At 47.7% G+C, this 21,408-nt stretch overlaps 1 protein-coding gene and 1 pseudogene across 4 annotated transcripts; both read left to right on the top strand.

The window, feature by feature from the left end:
• The first annotated feature begins 704 nt into the window (after nt 1-704).
• Was (WASP actin nucleation promoting factor) lies at nt 705-11,267 on the top strand. Of its 3 annotated transcripts, XM_048335645.1 has the most exons (13): nt 705-854; nt 2,228-2,275; nt 2,621-2,761; nt 4,656-4,742; nt 4,841-4,943; nt 5,029-5,097; nt 5,191-5,244; nt 6,702-6,876; nt 7,600-7,642; nt 7,805-7,958; nt 8,602-8,969; nt 9,327-9,441; nt 10,983-11,267. In XM_048335645.1, the coding sequence occupies exons 2-13, from the start codon at nt 2,255-2,257 to the stop codon at nt 11,036-11,038; spliced, it is 1,386 nt and encodes a 461-aa protein (XP_048191602.1). In that variant the 5' UTR covers nt 705-854; nt 2,228-2,254; the 3' UTR covers nt 11,039-11,267. The 3 variants fall into 3 exon arrangements, with proteins under 3 accessions (XP_048191602.1, XP_048191601.1, XP_048191600.1); XM_048335644.1 differs by lacking the exon at nt 705-854 and having other exon boundaries at nt 2,099-2,275; nt 5,050-5,097; XM_048335643.1 differs by lacking the exon at nt 705-854 and having other exon boundaries at nt 2,099-2,275.
• Nucleotides 11,268-15,250: 3,983 nt separating this feature from the next.
• Nucleotides 15,251-16,474, top strand: LOC125343313 (annotated as a pseudogene). Its single transcript, XR_007209316.1, has one exon. The product of XR_007209316.1 is annotated as a dual specificity mitogen-activated protein kinase kinase 2-like (transcript).
• The last annotated feature ends 4,934 nt before the right edge of the window (nt 16,475-21,408 follow it).

Raw genomic sequence — 21,408 nt, 5'->3', positions numbered from 1 at the left:
TTGAAGCCAGCCCAGGCAGAAAAGTCCATGAAACTCTTATCTCCAATTAGCCACTCAAAAATTGGAAGTGGTGCTGTGGCTCAAAGTGGTAGAGCACTAGCCTTGAGCAAAAAGAGCTCAATGGCAGCACCCAGGCCTTTAGTTCAAGCCCCATGACTGACCCAAAAAATGTGTCATGGCCTTCCTTGCCTGGGCTAGCTTCAAATCACCATCCTCAGATCTCCTGAGTAGCTGGGATTACAGTTGTGAGCCACCAGTGCCCAGCTGCAATGGCTTTTTAAATGGGGTTTGCTCTAGTCAATGGGCTGGAAGGTGCTCGCTCCAGTTTTGATGGTGTGAATAACCAGTGCCCAGTGAGCTGGGGGTGCCATAAGGCAATTTGAGAAGGGGAAGTAGGAAGAGGTTGGAGTTACTATTGTAGAAGGGGTTCAGAGCCTGTTTTCAGGAGAGTTTGTTTGATTGTGGAGGTGCAGTGGAGGAGGGGGCAGGACAAGGGGTATCCACACAGGCCTGAGGGGTCCAAATGCCTAGGAATGTCACTGCTGTCCCTTCATATCTCTACATGGCCTACCTCCTGCATGAGGAACAGAGGCCCATGTGGATGGCCAACTGAGCTAGCATTCACTTGGGGAAGCAGTCTGGCACTATGTGGAAAAACCAAAGGCATGCAAACACTGCACCCACCAATTGCTCTCCAAGGATTATGTGCATCTATTCTGTGCAGCAGTGGGCAGAGATCTACACTGCAGCGTTGCTCCTGACAGAAAGAACTAGAAACATCTCCTAAGCTGTCAACGGAAGACTATAGCTAAGCCATATGCTCATCTACACCATGGATTGGGCAGCTACTGCAGATATGACAGGAAAGAGAGCATGGAACAGAGGAACCAGAGTGTGTGCTCCACACCCTGCCTGCCAGGCTGGCAATCTGGGCACTCCACTTGCTTGCTGGGTGCTACTGGGAACATCATTTCATTGTCCTGAGCCTCAATTTTCTCATCTGGAAAATGGATGTGGTAATAGTCCATTAGTTGTTATTCCACTAGCTATTCCACTAACTGTTATTATTTAGAGAGTTTTCAGTGTTAAGGGGACAGAACTGAACCTAGTATATGTGTTAAGGTCTGCATGAATGTTGAGCTCAAAGTAGAGTGTTACAATGTATGCTTAGCATGTCAAGGCCCTGCATTCCATCTCCAGCACCAAAACAACAACAAAAAAATCAAAAGATCAAAGTAGAGAGCCAGGCACTGGTGGCTCACACCTGTAATCCCAGCTACTCAGGAGGCCAAGATCTGAGGGTCTCAGCTTGAAGTAGATAAATCTGTGAGACTCTCATCTCCAGTTAACCAGCAAAATGCTAGAAGTTGAGGTATGGCACAAGTTGTAGAGTACCAGCCTTACTGTGCTTAGGAAAAAAGCAAGTAAAAGTGTGAAACCATGAATTCAAGTTCCAGTACACACACACACATACACACACGATCAAAGTGGAATATAAGTGGGAAAAGGCTTTCCAAAAACTCAAAACTAATGAAAAGTAATCAATATCTTGTTCTGATATTCATATATGTTATAAAGTTGCTTTTAGAAAGGGACTGAGAAGGAGAAAGTCATTTTGTAGCTACCAGAGGCAAGGGTAAGGGATAGGGAAGTGAGTTGGTTTTTGTATAGTGCTAGCAACATCCGGGGACTCAGTATCAGGATGGGATCACTGTGGGTGACTAGCTATGTCATTAAAAGGAAAAGTTGTATGCAGTGACTCTTCAAGAGTAGGAGCCTTGGGCCTCAACCCCAGGCTAAATAGATGCTTTAGGAAGGAACAAGGTCAGTCAAAGCTAGGACACCAGTTGGCTCTGCTCTTATTGCCAGCCAGAGGGAGGCAGGTAGGAGCCAGTCAAAGGGAGGTGAGCCACAGAGGGTGAAAAAAGAAAGATGAAGACCTAAGCTAGTCACACGGATTTAGCCAGTCAAATGGAGGAGGGCCCAAGCCTGTCCCACAGAGGATGATAGGCCCCCTGGGGGGCCCTGGAGGACTTGTTTCCCTTGTGGTTTTTTGCACTTCCTGTTCCCTTGCTCACTGCGGAAGTTCCTCTTCTTACTCTACACCCGTACTAAGCCGGGGAGGACAAGGACAGAAGGCACCATGAGTGGGGGCCTGGTGGGAGGAAGGCCTGGGAGTCGAGGGGCACCTGTGGTCCAGCAGAACATTCCTTCCACCCTCCTCAAGGACCATGAGAACCAACGGCTCTTTGAGATGCTAGGCCGGAAATGCTGGGTGAGTTGGGGAGCGCCTAGCCCTCTCTCCCCTTCCTCCTCTTCCTCTACCTCCTCTCTCCTCTTCCTCATCTCTGTCTCTCTCTTTCTCTCTCCCCCTCCCTCCCTCCCTCCCTCCCTTCCTCTCTCCCTCTCTCCCTCTATTCCTCCCACAGACTCCATTTACCCGGGGCTCATCCATCCAAGGAAGATCTCAATGTCTACTCCCATCCCCTCTGGTGGCAGCATTTCCTCTAGGCTAGTGACAGCTTCCAGCAAGGAAGGACCAGGACTTGGCTCCAGGACCCTCTGGCTTCCTATAGCTACCCCTGAGCCGACTCTGCTGATCTGTGCTCTCTCTTCCCAGACACTGGCCACCGCAGTTGTTCAGCTGTACCTGGCGTTGCCCCCTGGAGCCCAGCACTGGACCATGGAACATTGTGGAGCTGTGTGCTTTGTTAAGGATAATCCCCAGAAGTCTTACTTCATCCGCCTCTATGGCCTTCAGGTGACTGCTCACCCCACCCCCTTCATGTCCCACTGCCAGACAGTTCTCTCAACCTGCAAAACCAGCTCTTGTATCCACATTCCTGAGCCTTTGGAGGGATTGCTGCATCCTTGAGTGCCAGAGCCGAAGACTCATCCAGGGCCCAAGCTCTGATTTGCTTTATAAGGCAGATGACTGACCTCTGAGTCTCCTTATCAGAATCTGGATCTCTCTCTCTCTCTCTCTCTCTCTCTGTCTGTCTCTTTCTCTCTGTGTGTGTGTGTGTGTGTGTGTGTGTGTGTGTGTGTGTGTGTGTGTGTGTGTTATTGGGGTTTACTTGGCAGGTGCTGTACTACTTGTACCACACACCAGTCCTTTTAGTTATTTTTTAGATAGGGTCTCATGTTCTCTTCCTCCTACCCTCCCCAACCAGCCTAGACTACAGTCCTCCTATTAACACTTTCCACATAGCTCGGATGATAGATGTGTGCCTCCACACAGGCTTATTTGTTAAGATGAGGTCTGAGTAACTTTTCTCCCCAGGCTGCCCTCTAACAGAGATCTGATCTGATCTCTACCTACTGAGTAGCTAGGATTTACAGGTATGAACCACTGTGCCCATCCCATGTAATATTCAAGTATTCATACACCCCTAAGACTAATCTTATTCACTAACTCAAAATAAGAACACCATATTTATGCTTCAGCTTCAAATTTGTTCTAAAGTGTGTTGCTTGTTCTTAGAACAGGAAGTTGAAATTCTTTTTTTTTTTTTTTTTTTTTTTTGGCCAGTCCTGGGCCTTGGACTCAGGGCCTGAGCACTGTCCCTGGCTTCTTCCCGCTCAAGGCTAGCACTCTGCCACTTGAGCCACAGCGCCGCTTCTGGCCGTTTTCTGTATATGTGGTGCTGGGGAATCGAACCTAGGGCCTCGTGTATCCGAGGCAGGCACTCTTGCCACTAGGCTATATCCCCAGCCCGAGGAAGTTGAAATTCTTAAACGGAAGCCCCAAAGTCCCACACCTAGGGCCTTGAAATCCTAATCTAAACGTCTTACATCAGTTCAGGATGCTTCTCCTTCCTTCATATCTGATGCTTAAACCTCTAATTGTCTTTTTTTTTAAATGTCAGTACTGGGACTTGAACTCAAGGCCTTGAGCTCTCACTTGGCTTTTTCTCCTGAAGGCTAGTGCTCTACCACTTGAGCCACAGCTCTACTTCTGGCTCTTCAGTGGTCAATTGGAGATAAAGAGTCTCATGGACTTTGCTACCCAGGCTGGGTTCAAACTGTGATCTTCAGATCTCAGCCTCCTGAGTAGCTACAATTACAGGTGTGAGCTACCAATGCCTGCCTAGACCTCCCATTTTCTGATGCTGGATTGGAATTTTCCAAAACAGATTCTGGGGCCTCAAAATCTGGATGTCATGGGCTGGGAAGGTGGCTTAGTGGTAGAGTGCTTGGCCTAGCATGCATGAAGCACTGAGTTCCATTCCTCAGTAGAAAAATCCAGAAGTGGTGCTGTGGCTCAAGTGGTAGAATGCTAGGCTTGAGCAAAAGAAGCACAGGGACAGTGCCCAGGCCCTGAGTTCAAGCCTTGGGACTGGCAAAAAAAATGTGGAAGAAATGCTCCCTGTCGGGGCTGGGGATATGGCCTAGTGGCAAGAGTGCTTGCCTCGTATACATAAAGCCCTGCGTTCGATTCCCCAGCACCACATATACAGAAAATGGCCAGAAATGGTGCTGTGGCTCCAGTGACAGAGTGCTAGCCTTGAGCAAAAAGAAGCCAGGGACAGTGTTCAGGCCCTAAGTTCAAGGCCCAGGACTGGCAAAAAAAAAAAAAAGAAGAAGAAGAAAGAAATGCTCCCTTTCACAATGGCCTGGCCTCAGTGCCAGCATGTGTCTCCCCTCCCCTCCAGGCCGGTCGGCTGCTCTGGGAACAGGAACTGTACTCCCAGCTGATGTACCTCACGCCCACTCCTTTCTTCCACACTTTTGCTGGAGAAGTAAGTGGCCACCCAGCCCTTGGGCTTCGGGTGGGATATGGGGAGGAAATGGGACAAGGAATGGGGCTGGAAAGCTGCTGACCCCAAGGCATATGTAGGACTGCCAAGTGGGACTGAACTTTGCAGACGAAGGTGAGGCCCAAGCCTTCCAGGCCTTGGTGCAAGAGAAGATACAAAAAAGAAGTCAAAGGCAAAGTGGAGGTAAGGAGGGAGGCCTTGGTGGAGGAGAGGTGGGCAGAGGTAAGCACACAGGTAGGAGGATGGAAAAGTACTTCTCATGGTTTGGGCTTCCAATCCACTTGTCTAGCCACAGACCGACGCCAGCTACCACAACCTCCAGCACCAGCCAATGAAGGTGAGTCTTTTAGTCCAAAGGTTGGGTGGGGGGAATAAAGGGTTAGCTCTCAACCTATGAGGAGGTCGTGACAGCTCTCAACCCATTCATCAGAGAGAAGAGGAGGCCTCCCACCTCTGCCCCCACACCCAGGTGGAGACCAAGGGGGTGAGTGATGATTCTTTCCTGTGTCTCCGGATGAATGGGTGGGTGGGTGGGGAATGGGTAGATGATGAGTAATTTAGTGGGTTCATGAGTGGGTAAAGGGGTGGCCAGAAAGATGGGTAGATGAGTGGATGAGTGAGTGGGTGGATGGTAGATGGGTAAGTATGTGACTGAATGAGCAAGTGTGTGGATGTGTGTGTGGATGGGTGGGTCATTGGGTGAATTGGTGGCCAAGTAGGGGGAAAATGAAATGATGGGAACTTGAAAGTAGCAACAGATGTATAGATGTATAGGTGGGTTACAGATAGAGAGGTGAGCTGCTCTGTGGATAAATGGATGGCTACATAGATGATGTAGCAAATAAATGAATGAGTGAATGGATAAACAGTAAATAAATAAATAAATGATATAATATTCTAGCTAGTGAAGAAAGCAATGATTAGTACTGGAGGAATCGCTCAATGGTAGAGCATGTGCCAGAGGCCCTGAATTAAAAAAGAAAAAGAAAGCAAAAGGAAAGCAATGATTCATGAATGAATATGCTGGTTACCTGTGGCTCATGTTTATAATCTTAGCTACTCAGGTGGCTGAAATCTGAGGATCACAGTTCGAAGACAGCCCAGGCAGAAAGAAACAAAAACCCAAGACTCTTACCTCCAGTTAATCAACAAAAAGCTGGAAATAGAGGTGTGGCTCAAGAGGTAGAGCATCTGCCTTAAGCAAAAACCCAAGCAAGAGCACAGGGCCCTGAGTTCAAGCTGCAGTACCAGCACAAAAAAGTGCATGAATATTACCTTGGTTCTTTTTATTAGTAGTAGTATTAAGTAGTTGTACAAAAAGGATTACAATTCTATAAGTCTGATTATGAGTACAATGTAAATAATTTAGCAAATTAATTAGCCAATGAGCCAAGGAATGAATGACTCATTACTTACAAGATAATCATGAGTAAATGTATAATTGAATGAATTATACATTTATTCATACATATATAACATATACGTATATGTATGCATATATAGTATATGTGCATATGTAATCCATACACATAAAATCACTCATACACATAAATGTATGAATGGTTTTGAGGAGTGCACCTGCTTCTACATAGATCTTAGATCTCTCATCTATTCCTCCCCTGCTAGTCAAAAACACATACAGACTCCCCCAACAGTCTTCCTATTTCTCCTTTTTTTTTTTTTGCCAGTCCTGGGGCTTAGACTCAGGGCCTGAGCACTGTCTTTGGCTTCTTTATGCTCAAGGCTAGCACTCTACCTCTTGAGCCACAGAGCCACCTCTGGCTTTTTCTATTTATGTCATGCTGAGGAATCGAACCCATGCAAGGCAAGCACTCTACCACTAAGCCTCTATTCCCAGCCACCAATCTCCCTGTTTCTCATCTCTACGTTTTTCTGGGAGGTAAAAGAATCAATGGTTTGTTCACCCCATTTTCCTGACAGGCCCACCAAGTGGCCCACTATCACTAGGGCTGGTGACAGTGGACATTCAGAACCCTGATATCACCAGTTCACGATACCGTGGCCTCCCAGCACCTGGTCCTGGCCCAACAGATAAGAAACGCTCAGGAAAGAAGAAGATCAGCAAAGCTGATATTGGTGCTCCCAGTGGATTCAAGTGAGAACCCCTCCCTCATGGGAGATCTGTGGATCTTGGGGGCAGGGAGGGCATAGGAATAAGTGTTCAAATGAATGGATGGAAGGATGGGCAGATGGGTAGGGAGACAGATGAATTGATGAGTGAATGAATGGTTAGATTGGTGATTGATGGGTAGGTCAGGTGTCAATAGGAAATGAGTGAGTCAATGGGGATAGGTGAAGGTGTCAAGGGAAATGAGTGAGTCAATGGATGACTAGTAGATGAGTGTGTGGACAGATTATTTTGTAGGCTAAGAGGTTCACAGGAAAGGTGAATGGGGATGATTAGGTAACAGACATGGATAGCTGGGCAATTAAATGGATAAGTGGGCAGACATATATGTTTTAATGAGTAGAAAGATAAGTGCATGGACATAAAGGCATGTACTTATAGAGATCAATGGGTGGTTAGGTGTGTTGGGGTGTAAGGACAGAGGTGGACAAATGGGTAAACAGATGTGTGAGCAGATGAGTGGAGGGACGATGGATAGACAAACCAGTGGTCCAACAAATGTGAGTGGATAGTGGCAAGAGTTACAGGTGGACAATTTGACACCACACAGTATGGACCTGTCTAGTTTCATAACTCCTGTTCATACCCGTTATGCCCCTCACTGCCTCTCTGAGCAGGAGAGACCTAGAAAACTTCACTAGGAAGGGAGGGCAATGGGACTTCAACAGAGTCTCCTCATTTCCCCCCCAGACATGTGAGCCACGTAGGCTGGGATCCCCAGAATGGATTTGATGTGAGTACAACCAGGCTCCTGAACCCCACTCAGTTTTTAGCTATCCTTCCACTTCTGGAATCCCACTCCAAACTCTGCCCCTCCTACATCCATTTCTGATCTCTCCTTGGGAAGGAGCCAGTGGTAATCCCCTCACTCCTGGCCACTTCTGTCCCCTCCTAGGTGAATAACCTTGACCCTGATCTTCGGAGCCTGTTCTCCAGGGCTGGAATTAGTGAAGCCCAGCTCACTGATGCTGAGACATCCAAACTTATCTATGACTTCATAGAGGACCAAGGGGGGCTGGAGGCTGTGCGACAAGAGATGCGGCGCCAGGGTAAGTCCTACTTCCATCAGCCCCAGCAGTTGATAAATCACCGATAAACTGAAAGTCACTCCATTTTCATGGGGAGTTGATCAGTTGAGGGTCAACATTTTACCAATACACAGACTGAAGCTCAGAAGAAAAGGAGAGGAAAACCAGGCACTGGTGACTCACACCTGTAATTTTATCTACTAGGCTGAGATCTGAGGCTGGAGGTTTGAAGTCAGCCTGGGCAGACAAATCCAAGGGATTTGTATCTCCAGCTTACCAGAAAAAAAGCCGGAGGTGGCCAGGTACTGTTGGCTCATGTGTGTAATCCAAGCTACTCAGGAGGCTGAGATCTGAGGATCACAGTTCAAAGCTGTGTTAGCCTTGAGTGAAAAAGTTCAGGGACAGCAGCCAGACCCTGAGTTCAAGCCCTAGGACTAGCATGCATGTGCATACACACACACACACACACACACACACACACACACACACACACACACAGCCAATTGTGGTTCAAGAGAAGAGGTATGGCTCAAGTGATAGAGCACCAGACATGAGTGAAAAAGCCAAGTAAGAGCTTGAGGACCTGAGTTCAAGCCCCAGTACTGGCACACACACAAAAAAGGAGTGAAAATAATTGCACCAATGTGTTCTTTTCTCTCCACAGAACCTCTTCCACCACCTCCCCCACCATGCCGAGGAGGGAACCAGCCCCCCAGGGCCCCTATAGTGGGGAGTAACAAGGGCCGTTCTGGCCCACTGCCTCCTGTACCTATAGGAAGTGCCCCACACCCACCAACACCTAAGGGACCCCCAGGACGAGGGGGCCCTCCACCCCCACCACCCCCAACCACTGGACGTTCTGGACCACCACCTCCTCCCCCACCTCCCCCACCTCCACCTCCACCCAGCACTGGGGGTGGGCAAGTCCCTCCCCTCCCCCCTCCTACTCTGGGGACAGGGAGTGGCCTGGCCTCTGGTGGGGGTCGGGGGGCACTTTTGGATCAAATCCGGCAGGGAATTCAACTGAATAAGGTAAGAATGGGCAGGATGAATTATCCGGTCTCTGGGACTCAAGGGTGTTTGGTCCAAGTCAGGATACTGGAGATGAAGGCTAAGATAGGTTTGCAGTGCTTTTGGAGGGTGAGTGTTGGGTTGGAAATGGGTGGGGAATCTTTGATCTGAGTGTAGAGGAGGAGAAATAATAAGAAAGGCTGGGAGAAAGCTTCTCTCTGGGTTGGAGGCGTGGCTCAGTTGGTAGAGCACTAGCCAACAAGTAAAAGGTTCTGGTACTGAGTTCAAGTTCTAATCTGAGACCATAAAAAGAAGAAAGAAAAAGAAAAATTCCTTTCTTAGGCCTAAGCCCTCTGGGCCCAATGCTGCTTTTTGCAGACCCCTGGAGCCGTAGAGAACCCAGCCCAGCAGCCACCGCCGCAGAGCTCAGAAGGGCTGGTGGGCGCCCTGATGCATGTGATGCAGAAGAGGAGCAGAGTCATCCACTCTTCAGGTGAGTCTACCCTGCCAGTGCTAGCACTAGCCTTATGCCAACCCCACATGTCACCATCAATAGTGGTACTAGGACTGAGGATAGAACTCAGGGATAGAGCACTAACCCAGCATGTTTGAAGCTCTGGGTTCCATCCTCAATACTGCAAAAAAGAAAAAAATAGTGAAGCTCACTCCATCTGTGGATAACCATATATATATATATTTTTTTAAATTTTTATTTTTTGCCAGTCCTGGGGCTTGGACTCAGGGCCTGAGCACTGTCCCTGGCTTCTTTTTGCTCAAGGCTAGCACTCTGCCACTTGAGCCACAGCGCCACTTCTGGCTTTTTCTATATATGTGGTGCTGAGGAATTGAACCCAGGGCTTCATGTATACAAGGCGAGCACTTTACCACTAGGCCATATTCACGTGAAGCCTCTTCTTTTTTTTAAATCAAGACTTTTAAATTAACATATATTAGTTGTACATACGGTGTTTCATTGTGACATTTCCATACATGCTTACAATGTACTCCCCCCCCCCCCCATCACACTGCCTCACCTCCCTGTCTTTTTTTCTGTGTGCGCCAGTTACTAAGGGCATGAACTCAGGGCTTGGGCACTGTCTCTGAACTCTTCTTGCTCAAGGCTGGTATTCTATCATTTGAGCCCCAGCTCCACTTCTAGTTTTTGAGTGGTTAATTGGAACATAAGAGTCTCAAGGGGGGCTGGGAATATGGCCTAGTGGCAAGAGCACTTGCCTGGTATACATGAAGCCCTGAGTTCGATTCCCCAGCACCACATATATAGAAAACGGCCAGAAGTGGTGCTGTGGCTCAAGTGGCAAAGTGCTAGCCTTGAGCAAAAAGAAGCCAGGGACAGTGCTCAGGCCCTGAGTCCAAGCCCCAGGACTGGCAAAAAAAAAAAAAAAAGTCTCAAGGGGACTTTTCTTCCCAGGCTGGCTTTGAACCGAGATCCTCAGATCTCAGCCTCCAGAGTAGCTAGGATTACAGGTGTGAGTCATCAAGGTCTGGCCTATTTTCTGGCTTTTTCAAACTGGCTGACCTGAAACTCTAGCAAGTTTTGGGATTACAGACATGTGCTACGACACCAACTCCCCTAGCCACATTTTTAAATGCTGGTACTGGGGTTTGGACACTCATGGTGGCCCTGAGCTTTTGTGTTTGAGGCTAGAGCTATGCCACTTGAGCCAGAGCTCCACTCGCAGCTTTTTGGTGGTTAATTGGAGATAAAAGTCCCATGAACTTTTCCTGCCTGGGATGACTTCGAACTGTGATCCTCAGAAATCAGCTTCCTGAGTAACTAGGATTACAGGTGTGAGCCACCCAGCATTTTTTACAATGTTATATTGACTTTTGATTCCAATTAAAACCTGGGCGCAGACCCAAATCCCAATTTTGCCCAGGCTTTATCTGTAGCACACTTCAGTCTCCCAGAGCTGAGCTCTCACTTCCTATGTCCAGGGAACTCTCTCAAGAGCCTTTGATCACTCCCCTGCCCATCCTGAATCATGCATCTCATCTTGCTTTCTCTCACTCCAGATGAAGGGGAGGACCAGGCAGGTGACGAAGATGAAGACGATGAGTGGGATGACTGAGCAGTGGTCCTTTGCTCCTCACTATAGGCCAGTGGCCCCCACTTCACCTGCTCTGTGCCCACTCTGCTGCCAGAGACCCCCACTGTCAGCTTCCTGAGCCAAACCTCCAATGCTATCATCCTCGCCTGACATCCACACTCACCCTAGCAATGCCTACAGGCCTCTTTATACAAAATGTTTCCATTTTCTTGGCTCAATGATTTTTAAACAAAAATAAACCTGTTGTCCTTCCCTCTCCAAATGTCAGTGTGTTTGTATTCCAAATGTGAGAGAATTTAAGTTCATGTCTGCCATCCCAGGTCCTTTTTGTTCATTTATTCCAATTTTGTTTATTTATTTACTTATGTATTTATTTATTTATTGCCTATCCTGGGGCTTGAACTCAGGGCCTGGACACTGTCCCTGAGCCTGTCTGTGATCATGGGCTAGCACTCTACCAACTGAGCCACAGCACCACTTCTGGCTTTTTCTGTGTATGTGGTGCTGAGGAATCAAACCCAGGGCTTCATGCATGCTAGGCAAGCATTCTACCATTAAGCCACATTCCCAGTCATCTCATTTTGTTAGTTTAGCCTTCTATATTTGTTTCATTCATTCCATTATTCCCTTAGTTAGAATGTACTTCTCTCCACCCACACCCATCTCCTTTTCTTCCCCTTTTTTTTTTGGGGGGGGGCATTACTAGAATTTGAACTCATGGCCTTGCACTTACTAGGTGAGTGCTCTATCCCTTGATTCATTTCTTAGCCCTTTTTGTCTTAGTTCTTTTGGGAATAAGCTCTCTAATTTAAGCCAGGTGGGGTAGCCTGGACGTCTATTTACACTTCCCTCCTAGTTGGGATGACAGGTGCACACCACCAAGACCAGTTTTTTACTCTCTCCCTCTCTCTCTTTTGAGATGGAGGTCTTGCCATGTTGCTCAGGCTGGCCTGAACCTCTACTCTTGGACTCAGACAATCTTCCTGCCTCACCCTCTCATGTAGCTGAGGCTCCTGGTGCTGACTGCCATGCACAGCTTTCCCTTGTTTATTTATTTAAACATTTTGGTTGTGGGTCCTAGGACTTCAACACAGGGCCTGGGCACTGTCCCTGAGCTCTTTGCACAAGGCTCTCACTCTACCATGGAACCACAGCTCCACTTCCAGTTTCTGGTGGTTAATTGGAGATGAGTCTCACAGACTTTCCTGCCCAGCCTGGGTTTGAACCTTGATCCTCAGATCTCAGCCTCCTGAGAAGCTAGGATTTATAGGCATGAGCCACCAGCACCCACTGAGCATCCCTTTTCTTTATTTTTTGTTCCCTTCTGGCTCTACAAATGTTTACTTCCAGTAACTATTTTATGGGCTAGGATGGAATAGACATTCCAGGGGATGAGAGACAGAGAACTTGAAGTCAAAGGTAGTTACTGGTTGTGGTAAGTGATACTGGAATGCTGAAGAGAGATAAAGGGGAAACAACATTCCAGAAAAGCAGTCAGGAAAGAAGAATGGGAAGAGGTGACTGTTGTGTTGGATCTAGAGACAACAGTAGTCCAGGGGAACATTTTGGGGAAAAACAAAGTAGGAAGCAGCCAGTGCAAAAACCCTAAGGTGGGGCTGGGAATGTGGCTTAGTGGTAGAGTGCTTGTCTAGCATGCATGAAGCCCTGGGTTTGATTCCTCAGCACCACATATATAGAAAAGGCTAGAAGTGGCGCTGTGGCTCAAGTACAGAGTGCTAGCCTTGAGCAAAAAGAAGCCAGCAACAGTGCTAGGCCCTGAGTTCAAGTACCAGGACTGGCAAAAAAAAACAACACCCTAAGGTGACCAAAAGTTTGGCATAAGGCTTAGTATGGTAGAGCTAGTTGTTGGAAGAAGAGGTTTTTGTTTTCTTTTTCTTTTGTCTTGTTTGTTAGGTTATCTGTCTTTGGGAGGGGTAGAGAGGCACAGAAATGAAGGGACAAAGGGTTTACAAGTGCAGCAGTGGTACTTACTAGATACTATGTTGAAATGAATGATACAACTTGTGGGTGGGGACAAGAGGGAAAATCTAGGAGAGAGCAAGGGAGGGGTGACATTGTCCAAAAAGAAATGTATTATCTGGCTTAAGAAACTGTAAACTTCAAACAATTTAAAAAGGAGAGCTATTTATTTACATACCTATTTAATTACCCTCCCTCCTTTCTTTTTTGTTGCAGTGCTAGCATTTGAATATAGAGCCTGGACATTGTCACTTACCTCCTTTACTCAAGGCTAGTGCTCTACTACTTGAGTCATACCTCTACTTCCAGTTTTTTGGTGATTGATTGGAGATGAGTCTCATAGACTTCCCTGCCCATGCTGGCTTCGAACCTCAATCCTCAAATCTCAACTTCCTGAATAGCTAGTATTATAGGCATGAGCCACTGGTGCCCAGCTTAATTATCTTTTCAATTCACACATAACAAGATGAAGAACATATGCAATGACCAGACCCCACCCTCATGACCTTGATTGGATTCCCCTCTCTCAGTTGTAAAATTCACCTATGTTCAGTTCCCAGTGCAAATCAAGCCTTAGGAAGTCACAATGAAGGTGGCTAGGTGTGTGAAGGACTGACACCCACCCATTGTCCCAGGCACATACAGACAGCAGGCAAAACTTCTGGTATGTATGAACCTGCTTTTATATGCAGGTAGGGCTATTCACCTAGGCCCAGCTGTAAACAGTCCTTTGTGGGCCCCCAACTTCCTAGACCTAGTGGCACTTTCATTAACCTCTGCCTCCTAGCTCAGGTTCCTTATTAGCCTGGTTCCAAATTCACCTCCTCACACAACCTCCAAACCTGCTGGAAGGTCTGTGGCCCTGGCTGGCAATAAACAGTCCTTGCCTGTTGAGGATTGAGTCCGGCCTATTCTTTTTCTGTTCTCCATTTTCCTAACAGTATGTGTGTATATGTGTGAAATCAGATAAATCTGGTCTAAAACCCAGACTCACTATCCACACCTATGTATAGGGCCCCTAGTCCTCCCCCTCCTCCTTCATTTCTTCCCCCATAAAATAGTATTAATTCAGCTGGTTACTGGTGGCTGCAATCCTAGCTACTCAAGAAGGCTGAGTTCTGAGGATCTCAGCTCAAAGCCACCCTGGGTAGGAAAGCCCATGAGACTATTTTCAATAAATTACTGGGGGGGTGGGGAGGGAGCTAGAAGTAGAGCTGTGTCTCAAGTAGTAGAGTGCCATTGAGCAAAATGAAGCTCAAGGACAGCACACAGTTCCTATTTCTTTTTTTCACTGTTGGTTTGGGTTTTTTTTTGTCAGTCATGGGGCTTGAACTCTGGACCTGGGTGCTGTCCCTGAACTCTTCAGCTCAAGGCTAGTGCTCTACCACTTGAGCACAGTGCCACTTCCTTTTTTTATTAATTTATTTTTTATTTTTTCCAGTCCTGGGGCTTGAACTCAGGGCCTGAGCACTGTCCCTGGCTTCTTTTTGCTCAAGGCTAGCACTCTGCCACTTGAGCCACAGCGCCACTTCTGGCCTTTTCTGTATATGTGGTGCTGAGGAATCGAACCCAGGGCTTCATGTATACGAGGGCAAGCACTCTACCACTAGGCCATATTTCCATCCCCAGCACCCAGTCCCTAAATTCAAGCCCCAGGACTGGTGCACGCATGCGTGTGCACAGACACAGACAGACACACACACACACATGTGCACATGTGTGGGCAGTAATTGAAAATGCTTTGTGGTATCTCAGCTATTTTCAAGGAAATAGAAACAACTAGAAGTAAGGTGCCTATCCATTGGTATTTCTGCAATCTGGTGGATTCAAGATTTTAGACAGGGAGAGGAACAAAGGAAAGGGGAAGAAGATGAAGACTAAGGAATCAGGTCCTAAGAGGTCAGAGAATCTGCCCATAGCATACTCTTTTTGTAAAGGTAGGAATGGAGCCCAAGGCCTCCTGCATGCTAGACAAGCATTCTGCCAGTGGGCTACACTCCCCTTCCCAGTTCAATTCTTTTTTGTTTAGTCAAAAAGTGATCAAGCCCTTCTGTCGATCTCCCCTGTGCAGCTGCAGCATCAGCCCCGATCTGTCCAGGCCTCGGTGGTGGCGGCGGCTGTGGCTCTTTCGTCTGGGCCCCTGCGCCCCTCAGAGCCCCTGGCCGTCCTGTCCCAGGCCGCAGCCCCGGGCTCATGTCGGCGCCGCCTGCTCGCGGCCTGCCCCCTACGGGCCCTGGCTAGAGGCGGGGCCCTATGCTAGCCTGGAGGAAGCCGGTGCTGCTAGTGCTCACCATCAACCTCACCATCACCGAGGGCCCGTCCCACACCTGCAAGGGTGCCTCGGAAGCAAACCTAGTGGACCTGCAGAAGCTAGAGAACCTGGAACTGGATGAGCAGCAGAAGAAGCGTCTGGAAGCTTTCCTTACCCAGAAGGTCAAGGTTGGCGAACTCAAGGATGATGACTTTGAAAGAATCTCAGAACTGGGAGCTGGCAATGGTGGGGGGGGTCAGTCACCAAGGTCCAACACAGACCATCAGGTCTCATCATGGCCAGGAAGCTGATCCACCTGGAGATCAAGCCGGCTATCTGGAACAGATCAACGAAGAGCTGCAGGTGCTGCACGAGTGCAACTCCTGGTACATTGTGGGAGTTTATGGCGCCTTCTACAGCAATGGGGAGATCAGCATCTGCATGGAGCACATGGATGATGGCTCCCTGGACCAGGTGCTGAAAGAAGCCAAGCGGAATCCTGGGGAGATCCTGGGGAAGATCAGTATCGCGGTGCTCCGGGGCCTGGCCTACCTGCGGGAGAAGCACCAGATCATGCACGGAGACGTGAGGCCTTCCAACATTCTCCTCACCTCCCGAGGGGAGATCAAGCTGTGTGACTTTGGGGTGACCAGGCAGCTCATTGACTCCATGGCCAACTCGTTTCTCGGCACCTGGTCCTACATGTCCCCAGAGTGGCTGCAGGGCACCCATTACTCGGTGCAGTCGGACATCTGGAGCATGGGCCTGTCCCTGGTGGAGCTGTCCATCGGGAGGTACCCCATGCCCCCGCCGGATGCCAAGGAACTGGAGGCCATCTTTGGCCGGCCCGTGATGGACGGGGAAGAAGGAGAGCCCCACAGCATCTAATCTCGGCCCAGACCCTCCGGATGCCCCGTCAGCGGTCACGGGATGGACAAGCCGGCCCACCATGGCCATCTTCGAGCTGCTGGACTACATCATGAATGAGCCGCCTCCGAAGCTGCCTAGCAGGGTATCCAGCCCAGACTTCCAGGAGTTTGTAAATAAATGCGTCATTACAAACCCAGCAGAGCGATTGGATCTGAAGATGCTCATGAACCACGCGTTCATCAAGCAAGCCGAGGTTGAAGAAGTGGACTCAGCCGGCTGGCTGTGCCCAAGCCTGCGGCTGAAGCAGCCCAGCACGCCCACGCGCACGGCTGTGTGATGGCTGCGTGCTGTGCGTGTCCTTGTCCCCGCACTGGCCTCTGGGGAGGGTGCTGCTGCCCACCCCTGTTGTCATTGGAAGCCTGCTTCTTTAGGTTTAAACAACAACACGAAATGGAGACCAAAACAAAAGTGATCAAATGTTTTTATTTAACTAAAATGTTACCCTTGGCTGTACTAAGAGAATGAGTATCTTTAACTGCCAAGTCTAATGGCTGTGTGACAACTATCTTTCTCTCACATTTTTGCCTTTTAAAAATTTTTATGTTTTATTGTTATTCTAAAGGTGATGTACAGAGGTGTTACAGTTATATAAGTCAGATAAAGAGTACATTTCCTTTTGAACCATGCCACCTCTTCTCTCTCTCTCTCTCTCTCTCTCTCTCTCTCTCTCTCTCTCTCTCTCTCTACCCCCCGTAGTTTTTTTTTTTTTTTTTTACCAATCCTGGGACTTGGATTCAGGGTCCCTCCCTCCCACCCTTCCTTCCTTCTTTCCTTCCCTTTTGTCTTTCTTCCTTCCTTTCCTTTCTCCCTTCCTTCTTCCTTCCTCCCTACTCTCTCTCTCTCTCTCTCTCTCTCATTCTTTCTTTCTTTCATTTGTCTGTCTTTCAGTCCTGGGGCTTGAACTCAAGGCCAGTACTTGGACCTGAATTCAGGACCTGGGTGCTGTCCCTGAGCTTTTGTGCTCCAGGCTAGTGCTCTACCACTTGAGCCACTGCTCCATCTCAGTCTTTTTGGTAATTTATTGGAGATAAGAGTCTCACTGAAGCCAGGCACCGGTGGTTCATGCCTGTAATCCTAGCTATTCAGGAGGTTGAAATCTGAGGATTGTGTTTCAAAGCTAGCCCAGGCAGGAGAGTCTTTGAGACTCATCTCCAGTTAATCACCAGAAAACCAGAAATGGCACTGTGGCTCAAGTGGAAGAGTGCTAGTCTTGAGTTGAAGAGCTCAGGAATGGTGCCCAGGCCCAGTGTTCATGACCGACCAAAAAAAATCTCACTGAATTTTTTCCCTGGACTGGATTTGAACTGTAATCCTCATATCTCAGTCTCCTGAGTAGCTAGGATTTAAGAAATGAGCTTCTGGCATGGAGCTGTGGAAGAGACTTCCTAATGCTCATTCTCAATGAAGGCCCTGGAGTGCCATTTGCAGCACAAATGGACTTGAGTAGAAGAACTAATTGAAAATTTTGAGCTGGGGCTGGGCATGGCCTAGTGGCAAGAGTGCTTGCCTCGTGTACATGATGCCCTGGGTTCAATTCCCCAGCACCGCATATACAGAAAACGGCCAGAAGTGGCGCTGTGGCTCAAGTGGCAGAGTGCTAGCCTTGAGCAAAAAGAAGCCAGGGACAGTGCTCAGGCCCTGAGTCCAAGCCCCAGGACTGGCAAAAAAAAAAAAAAAAGAAGAAGAAGAAAATTTTGAGCTGTAGCTGGTGGTAAAGCACTATCTAGTATGCACAAGGCCTGGGTTTCCATTTCCAGTATAGCAAAAGAAAAGATAGTGCTGGGAATGTGGCTTAGTGGTAGAGTGCTTGCCCAGCATGTGTGAAGCCCCTGGGTTCGATTCCTCAGTACCACATACACAGAAAAAGCTAGAAGTGGCTCTGTGGCTCAAGTGGTAGAGTGCTAGCCTTGAGCAAAAGAAGCTCAGGGACAGTGCCCAGGTCTTGGGTTCAAGTCATAGGACTGGCCAAAAAAAAAAAAAAAAAGATAGGAAAGGCAAAGCAAAGAAAGTGACTAAGTTGCCTGACCTCTCTGGACCTTAGTTTTCCCAGTCTTTAAAATGAGAATAAAAAATATCCAGCCAGTGGGAATATGGCCTAGTGGCATGAGTGCTTGAAGTACATGAAGCCCTGGGTTCAATTCCCCAGCAACACATATATAGAAAATGGCCAGAAGTGGCACTGTGGCTCAAGTGGTAGAGTGCTAGCCTTGAGTAAAAAAGAAGCCAGGGGGCTAGGGATATGGCCTAGTGGCAAGAGAGCTTGCCTCGTATACATGAGGCCCTGGGTTCGATTCCCCAGCACCACATATACAGAAAACGGCCAGAAGTGGCGCTGTGGCTCAAGTGGCAGGGTGCTAGCCTTGAGCAAAAGGAAGCCAGGGACAGTGCTCAGGCCCTGAGTCCAAGGCCCAGGTCTGGCAAAAAAAATAAAATAAAATAACCCAACCAGGGGTATGTGGAAATAGAAAAAAAAAAGGATAAACAAACACAGCAGTGATACTTACTAGATACTATGTTGAAAATAAACTGTGTAGTTTGTGGGTGGGTCAGTTGTTGTTTTTTTAAAGATGCCCAGCTACTGAGCTGTAGCAAAAAATACTTAGATTAATCCTTGGTGGCTCAAACTTGTCATCCTAGCTATTCAGGATCAAAGCCAGTCCAGGTAAGAAAGTCCATGAGAGTCTTATCTTCAATTAACCAGCCAGAGGTAGAGCTGTGGCCTTGAGCAGAAAAAGCTAAGCAAAAACTTAAAGTTCTAAATTCAAGCCCCAATAGGGAATGGCTGGCTGCACACACAAAGATGATGTTTGCAAAGTGTCTGCCCCTCTTAGGCATCTAACAATGGTTTCTGTTAACCCCAATGCTTTGTTGATGTTGTTAGACCTGCATGGTATTCACTGAATTCTTACTGTTTATAAACTTCACTTTTAAAATGTGTTAATGTTATTATAAATGTGATGTGTAGAGAGGTTACAGTTACATAAGTCAGGTAATAAGTTCATTTCTTTTTGGACAATGTTTCACCTTCCCTTGTCCTCTTTCAATTCTTCCCTCCCATCCCCACCCACAGATTATATATTTCATTTTCAACATAGTGTCTAGTGAGTACTTAAAATGCACTATTATTTTATACATCCCTGAGAAAGAAAGGGAAAACAGTAATGCTATTTAAATGATGACTTACCAGGATTTCTAGAATTGAATGATTTCAGAGATGTTGAAAAAATTCAATGTTAGCTGGGCATGGGTGGCTCACCCCTGTAATCCTAGTCATTCAGGAGGCTGAGATCTGAGGATGGTAATTTGAAGCCAGACTGAGCAGGTAAGCCTGTGAGACTCTTATCTCCAATTATGCAAAAAAGCTGGAAATGGGGGCTGGGAATATGGCCTAGTGGTAGAGTGCTTGCCTTGTATACATGAAGCCCAGGCTTTCATTCCTCAGCACTACATATATAGAAAAAGCCAGAAGTGGCGCTGTTGCTCAAGTGGTAGAGTGCTAGCCTTGAGAGAAAAAAAGCCAGGGACAGTGCTCAGGCCCTGAGTTCAAGCTCCAGGACTGGCAAAAAAAAAAAAAAAGCCGGAAATGGAGCTGAGGCTTAAGCGATAGATTACTAGATTTGAGCTGAAAAGCTCAGGGACAGTGCCCAGACCCCAAGTTCAGCCCCAGGCCTGGCACACACCCAAAAAAATAGACTCATGGGGGCGGGGCCCTGGGAGTAGGGCTTAGTGGTAGAGTGCTTGCCTATTTTTTTTTTTTTTTTTTTGGCCAGTCCTGGGCCTTGGACTCAGGGCCTGAGCACCATCCCTGGCTTCTTCCAGCTCAAGGCTAGCACTCTGCCACCTGAGCCACAGGGCCCCTTCTGGCCGTTTTCCATATATGTGGTGCTGGGGAATGGAACCGAGAGCTTCATGTGTAGGAGGCAAGCACTCTTGCCACTAGGCCATATTCCCAGCCTTGAGTGCTTGCCTATTATACATGAAGCCCTGGATTTGATTCCCCAGCACCACATATAGAAAAAGCCAGAAGGGGCACTGTGGCTCAAGTGGTTGAGCAAAAAGAAGCCAGGGACAGTGCCCAGGCCCTGAGTTCAAGCACCCAGGACTGGCAAAAAAAATAATAGTCTCATGGACTTTCCTTCCTGGGATGGCTTCAAACCATGGTCATGCACTTGCATGAGGCAAGTGCACCCAGCTTTAAGTCCAGAATTTTTTTTCATTTGTGGAGCTTGAACTCAGAGCCTGGGCACTATCCCTGAGATTTGTGCTCAAGGCTAGCACTACCACTTTGAGCCATGGTGCCACTTCTGGTTTTCGGGTGATTAATTGGCCATAAGTGTCCCTTGGCCTTTCTTGCCTGGGCTGGCTTCAAACCTCAATCCTCAGGTCTCAACCTCCTGAGTAGCTAGGATTACAGGTGTGAGCCATCAGCACCCAGCTTATGTTCAGTCTTATAATGGCTTGCAATGGATAAAACCTTTTCTTGACACCCATCTTTGGGCAAAGTGGTATATACAGTAGGTGCTTCATTAATGCTGAATGAATACACAAATGGTTGAGACAGGGGCATAATAATAACAGGATGACTTTTTCCTTTCTGAGGTTTCCTGCTTCCTTTTCTAGGTGAACAACAGATGCCCACCTCAACATCATTGTCAAGTGAAGGAATTTCCTATAGTCAAATCATACATTTCTGTAAATGGTAAAGCCAGAATTTGAACCCACATGATTAGGTACCAGATCACAAGCCTTATATCTATACTATTCGAGTAATATCAAGGGCTGCTACCCAATACCCAATACCTTTCCTCTAGATCCAGTTTGGCAGAAGTCATGACTTACACTACTCTGTGTGTGTGTGTGTGTGTGTGTGTGTGTGTGTGTGTATGTGTGAGAGAGAGAGAAAGAGAGAGAGAATGAGAGAGACAGAGACAGAGAGACAGAGAGAGACAGAGTTGTGGGGCTTGAACTCAGGGCTTAGGCAATGTCTCTGAGCTCTTTGTGCTCAAGGCTAGTGCTCTACCACTTTGAGCCACCGCTCTACTTCCTGCTTTCAGGTGGTTAATTGGAAATAAGAGCCTCAAGGGGACTTTTATGCCAGGGCTGGCTTCAAACTGCTATCCTCAGCTTTTAGCCTTCTGAGTAGCTAGGCTTATAGGCGTGAGACAATAGCACCTGGCAACTTATGGTGCAGTAAAGGTATCCTGGACTTCTGGGAATGAGAAGGCCTGGG

This window comes from Perognathus longimembris, chromosome 28, assembly GCF_023159225.1.
Source record: "Perognathus longimembris pacificus isolate PPM17 chromosome 28, ASM2315922v1, whole genome shotgun sequence".
Taxonomy (NCBI): domain Eukaryota; kingdom Metazoa; phylum Chordata; class Mammalia; order Rodentia; family Heteromyidae; genus Perognathus; species Perognathus longimembris.
This window is presented reverse-complemented; position numbering and strand designations above follow the sequence as displayed.

Coding starts and splice junctions, on each gene's coding strand:
- Was (XM_048335643.1), top strand. CDS start 2,144: ATGAGTGGGGGCCTGGTGGGAGGAAGGCCTGGGAGTCGAGGGGCACCT. Junction 5,245..6,701: donor CCCAGGTGGAGACCAAGGGG/GTGAGTGATGAT, acceptor TTTTCCTGACAG/GCCCACCAAGTGGCCCACTA. Junction 6,877..7,599: donor GGTGCTCCCAGTGGATTCAA/GTGAGAACCCCT, acceptor TTTCCCCCCCAG/ACATGTGAGCCACGTAGGCT.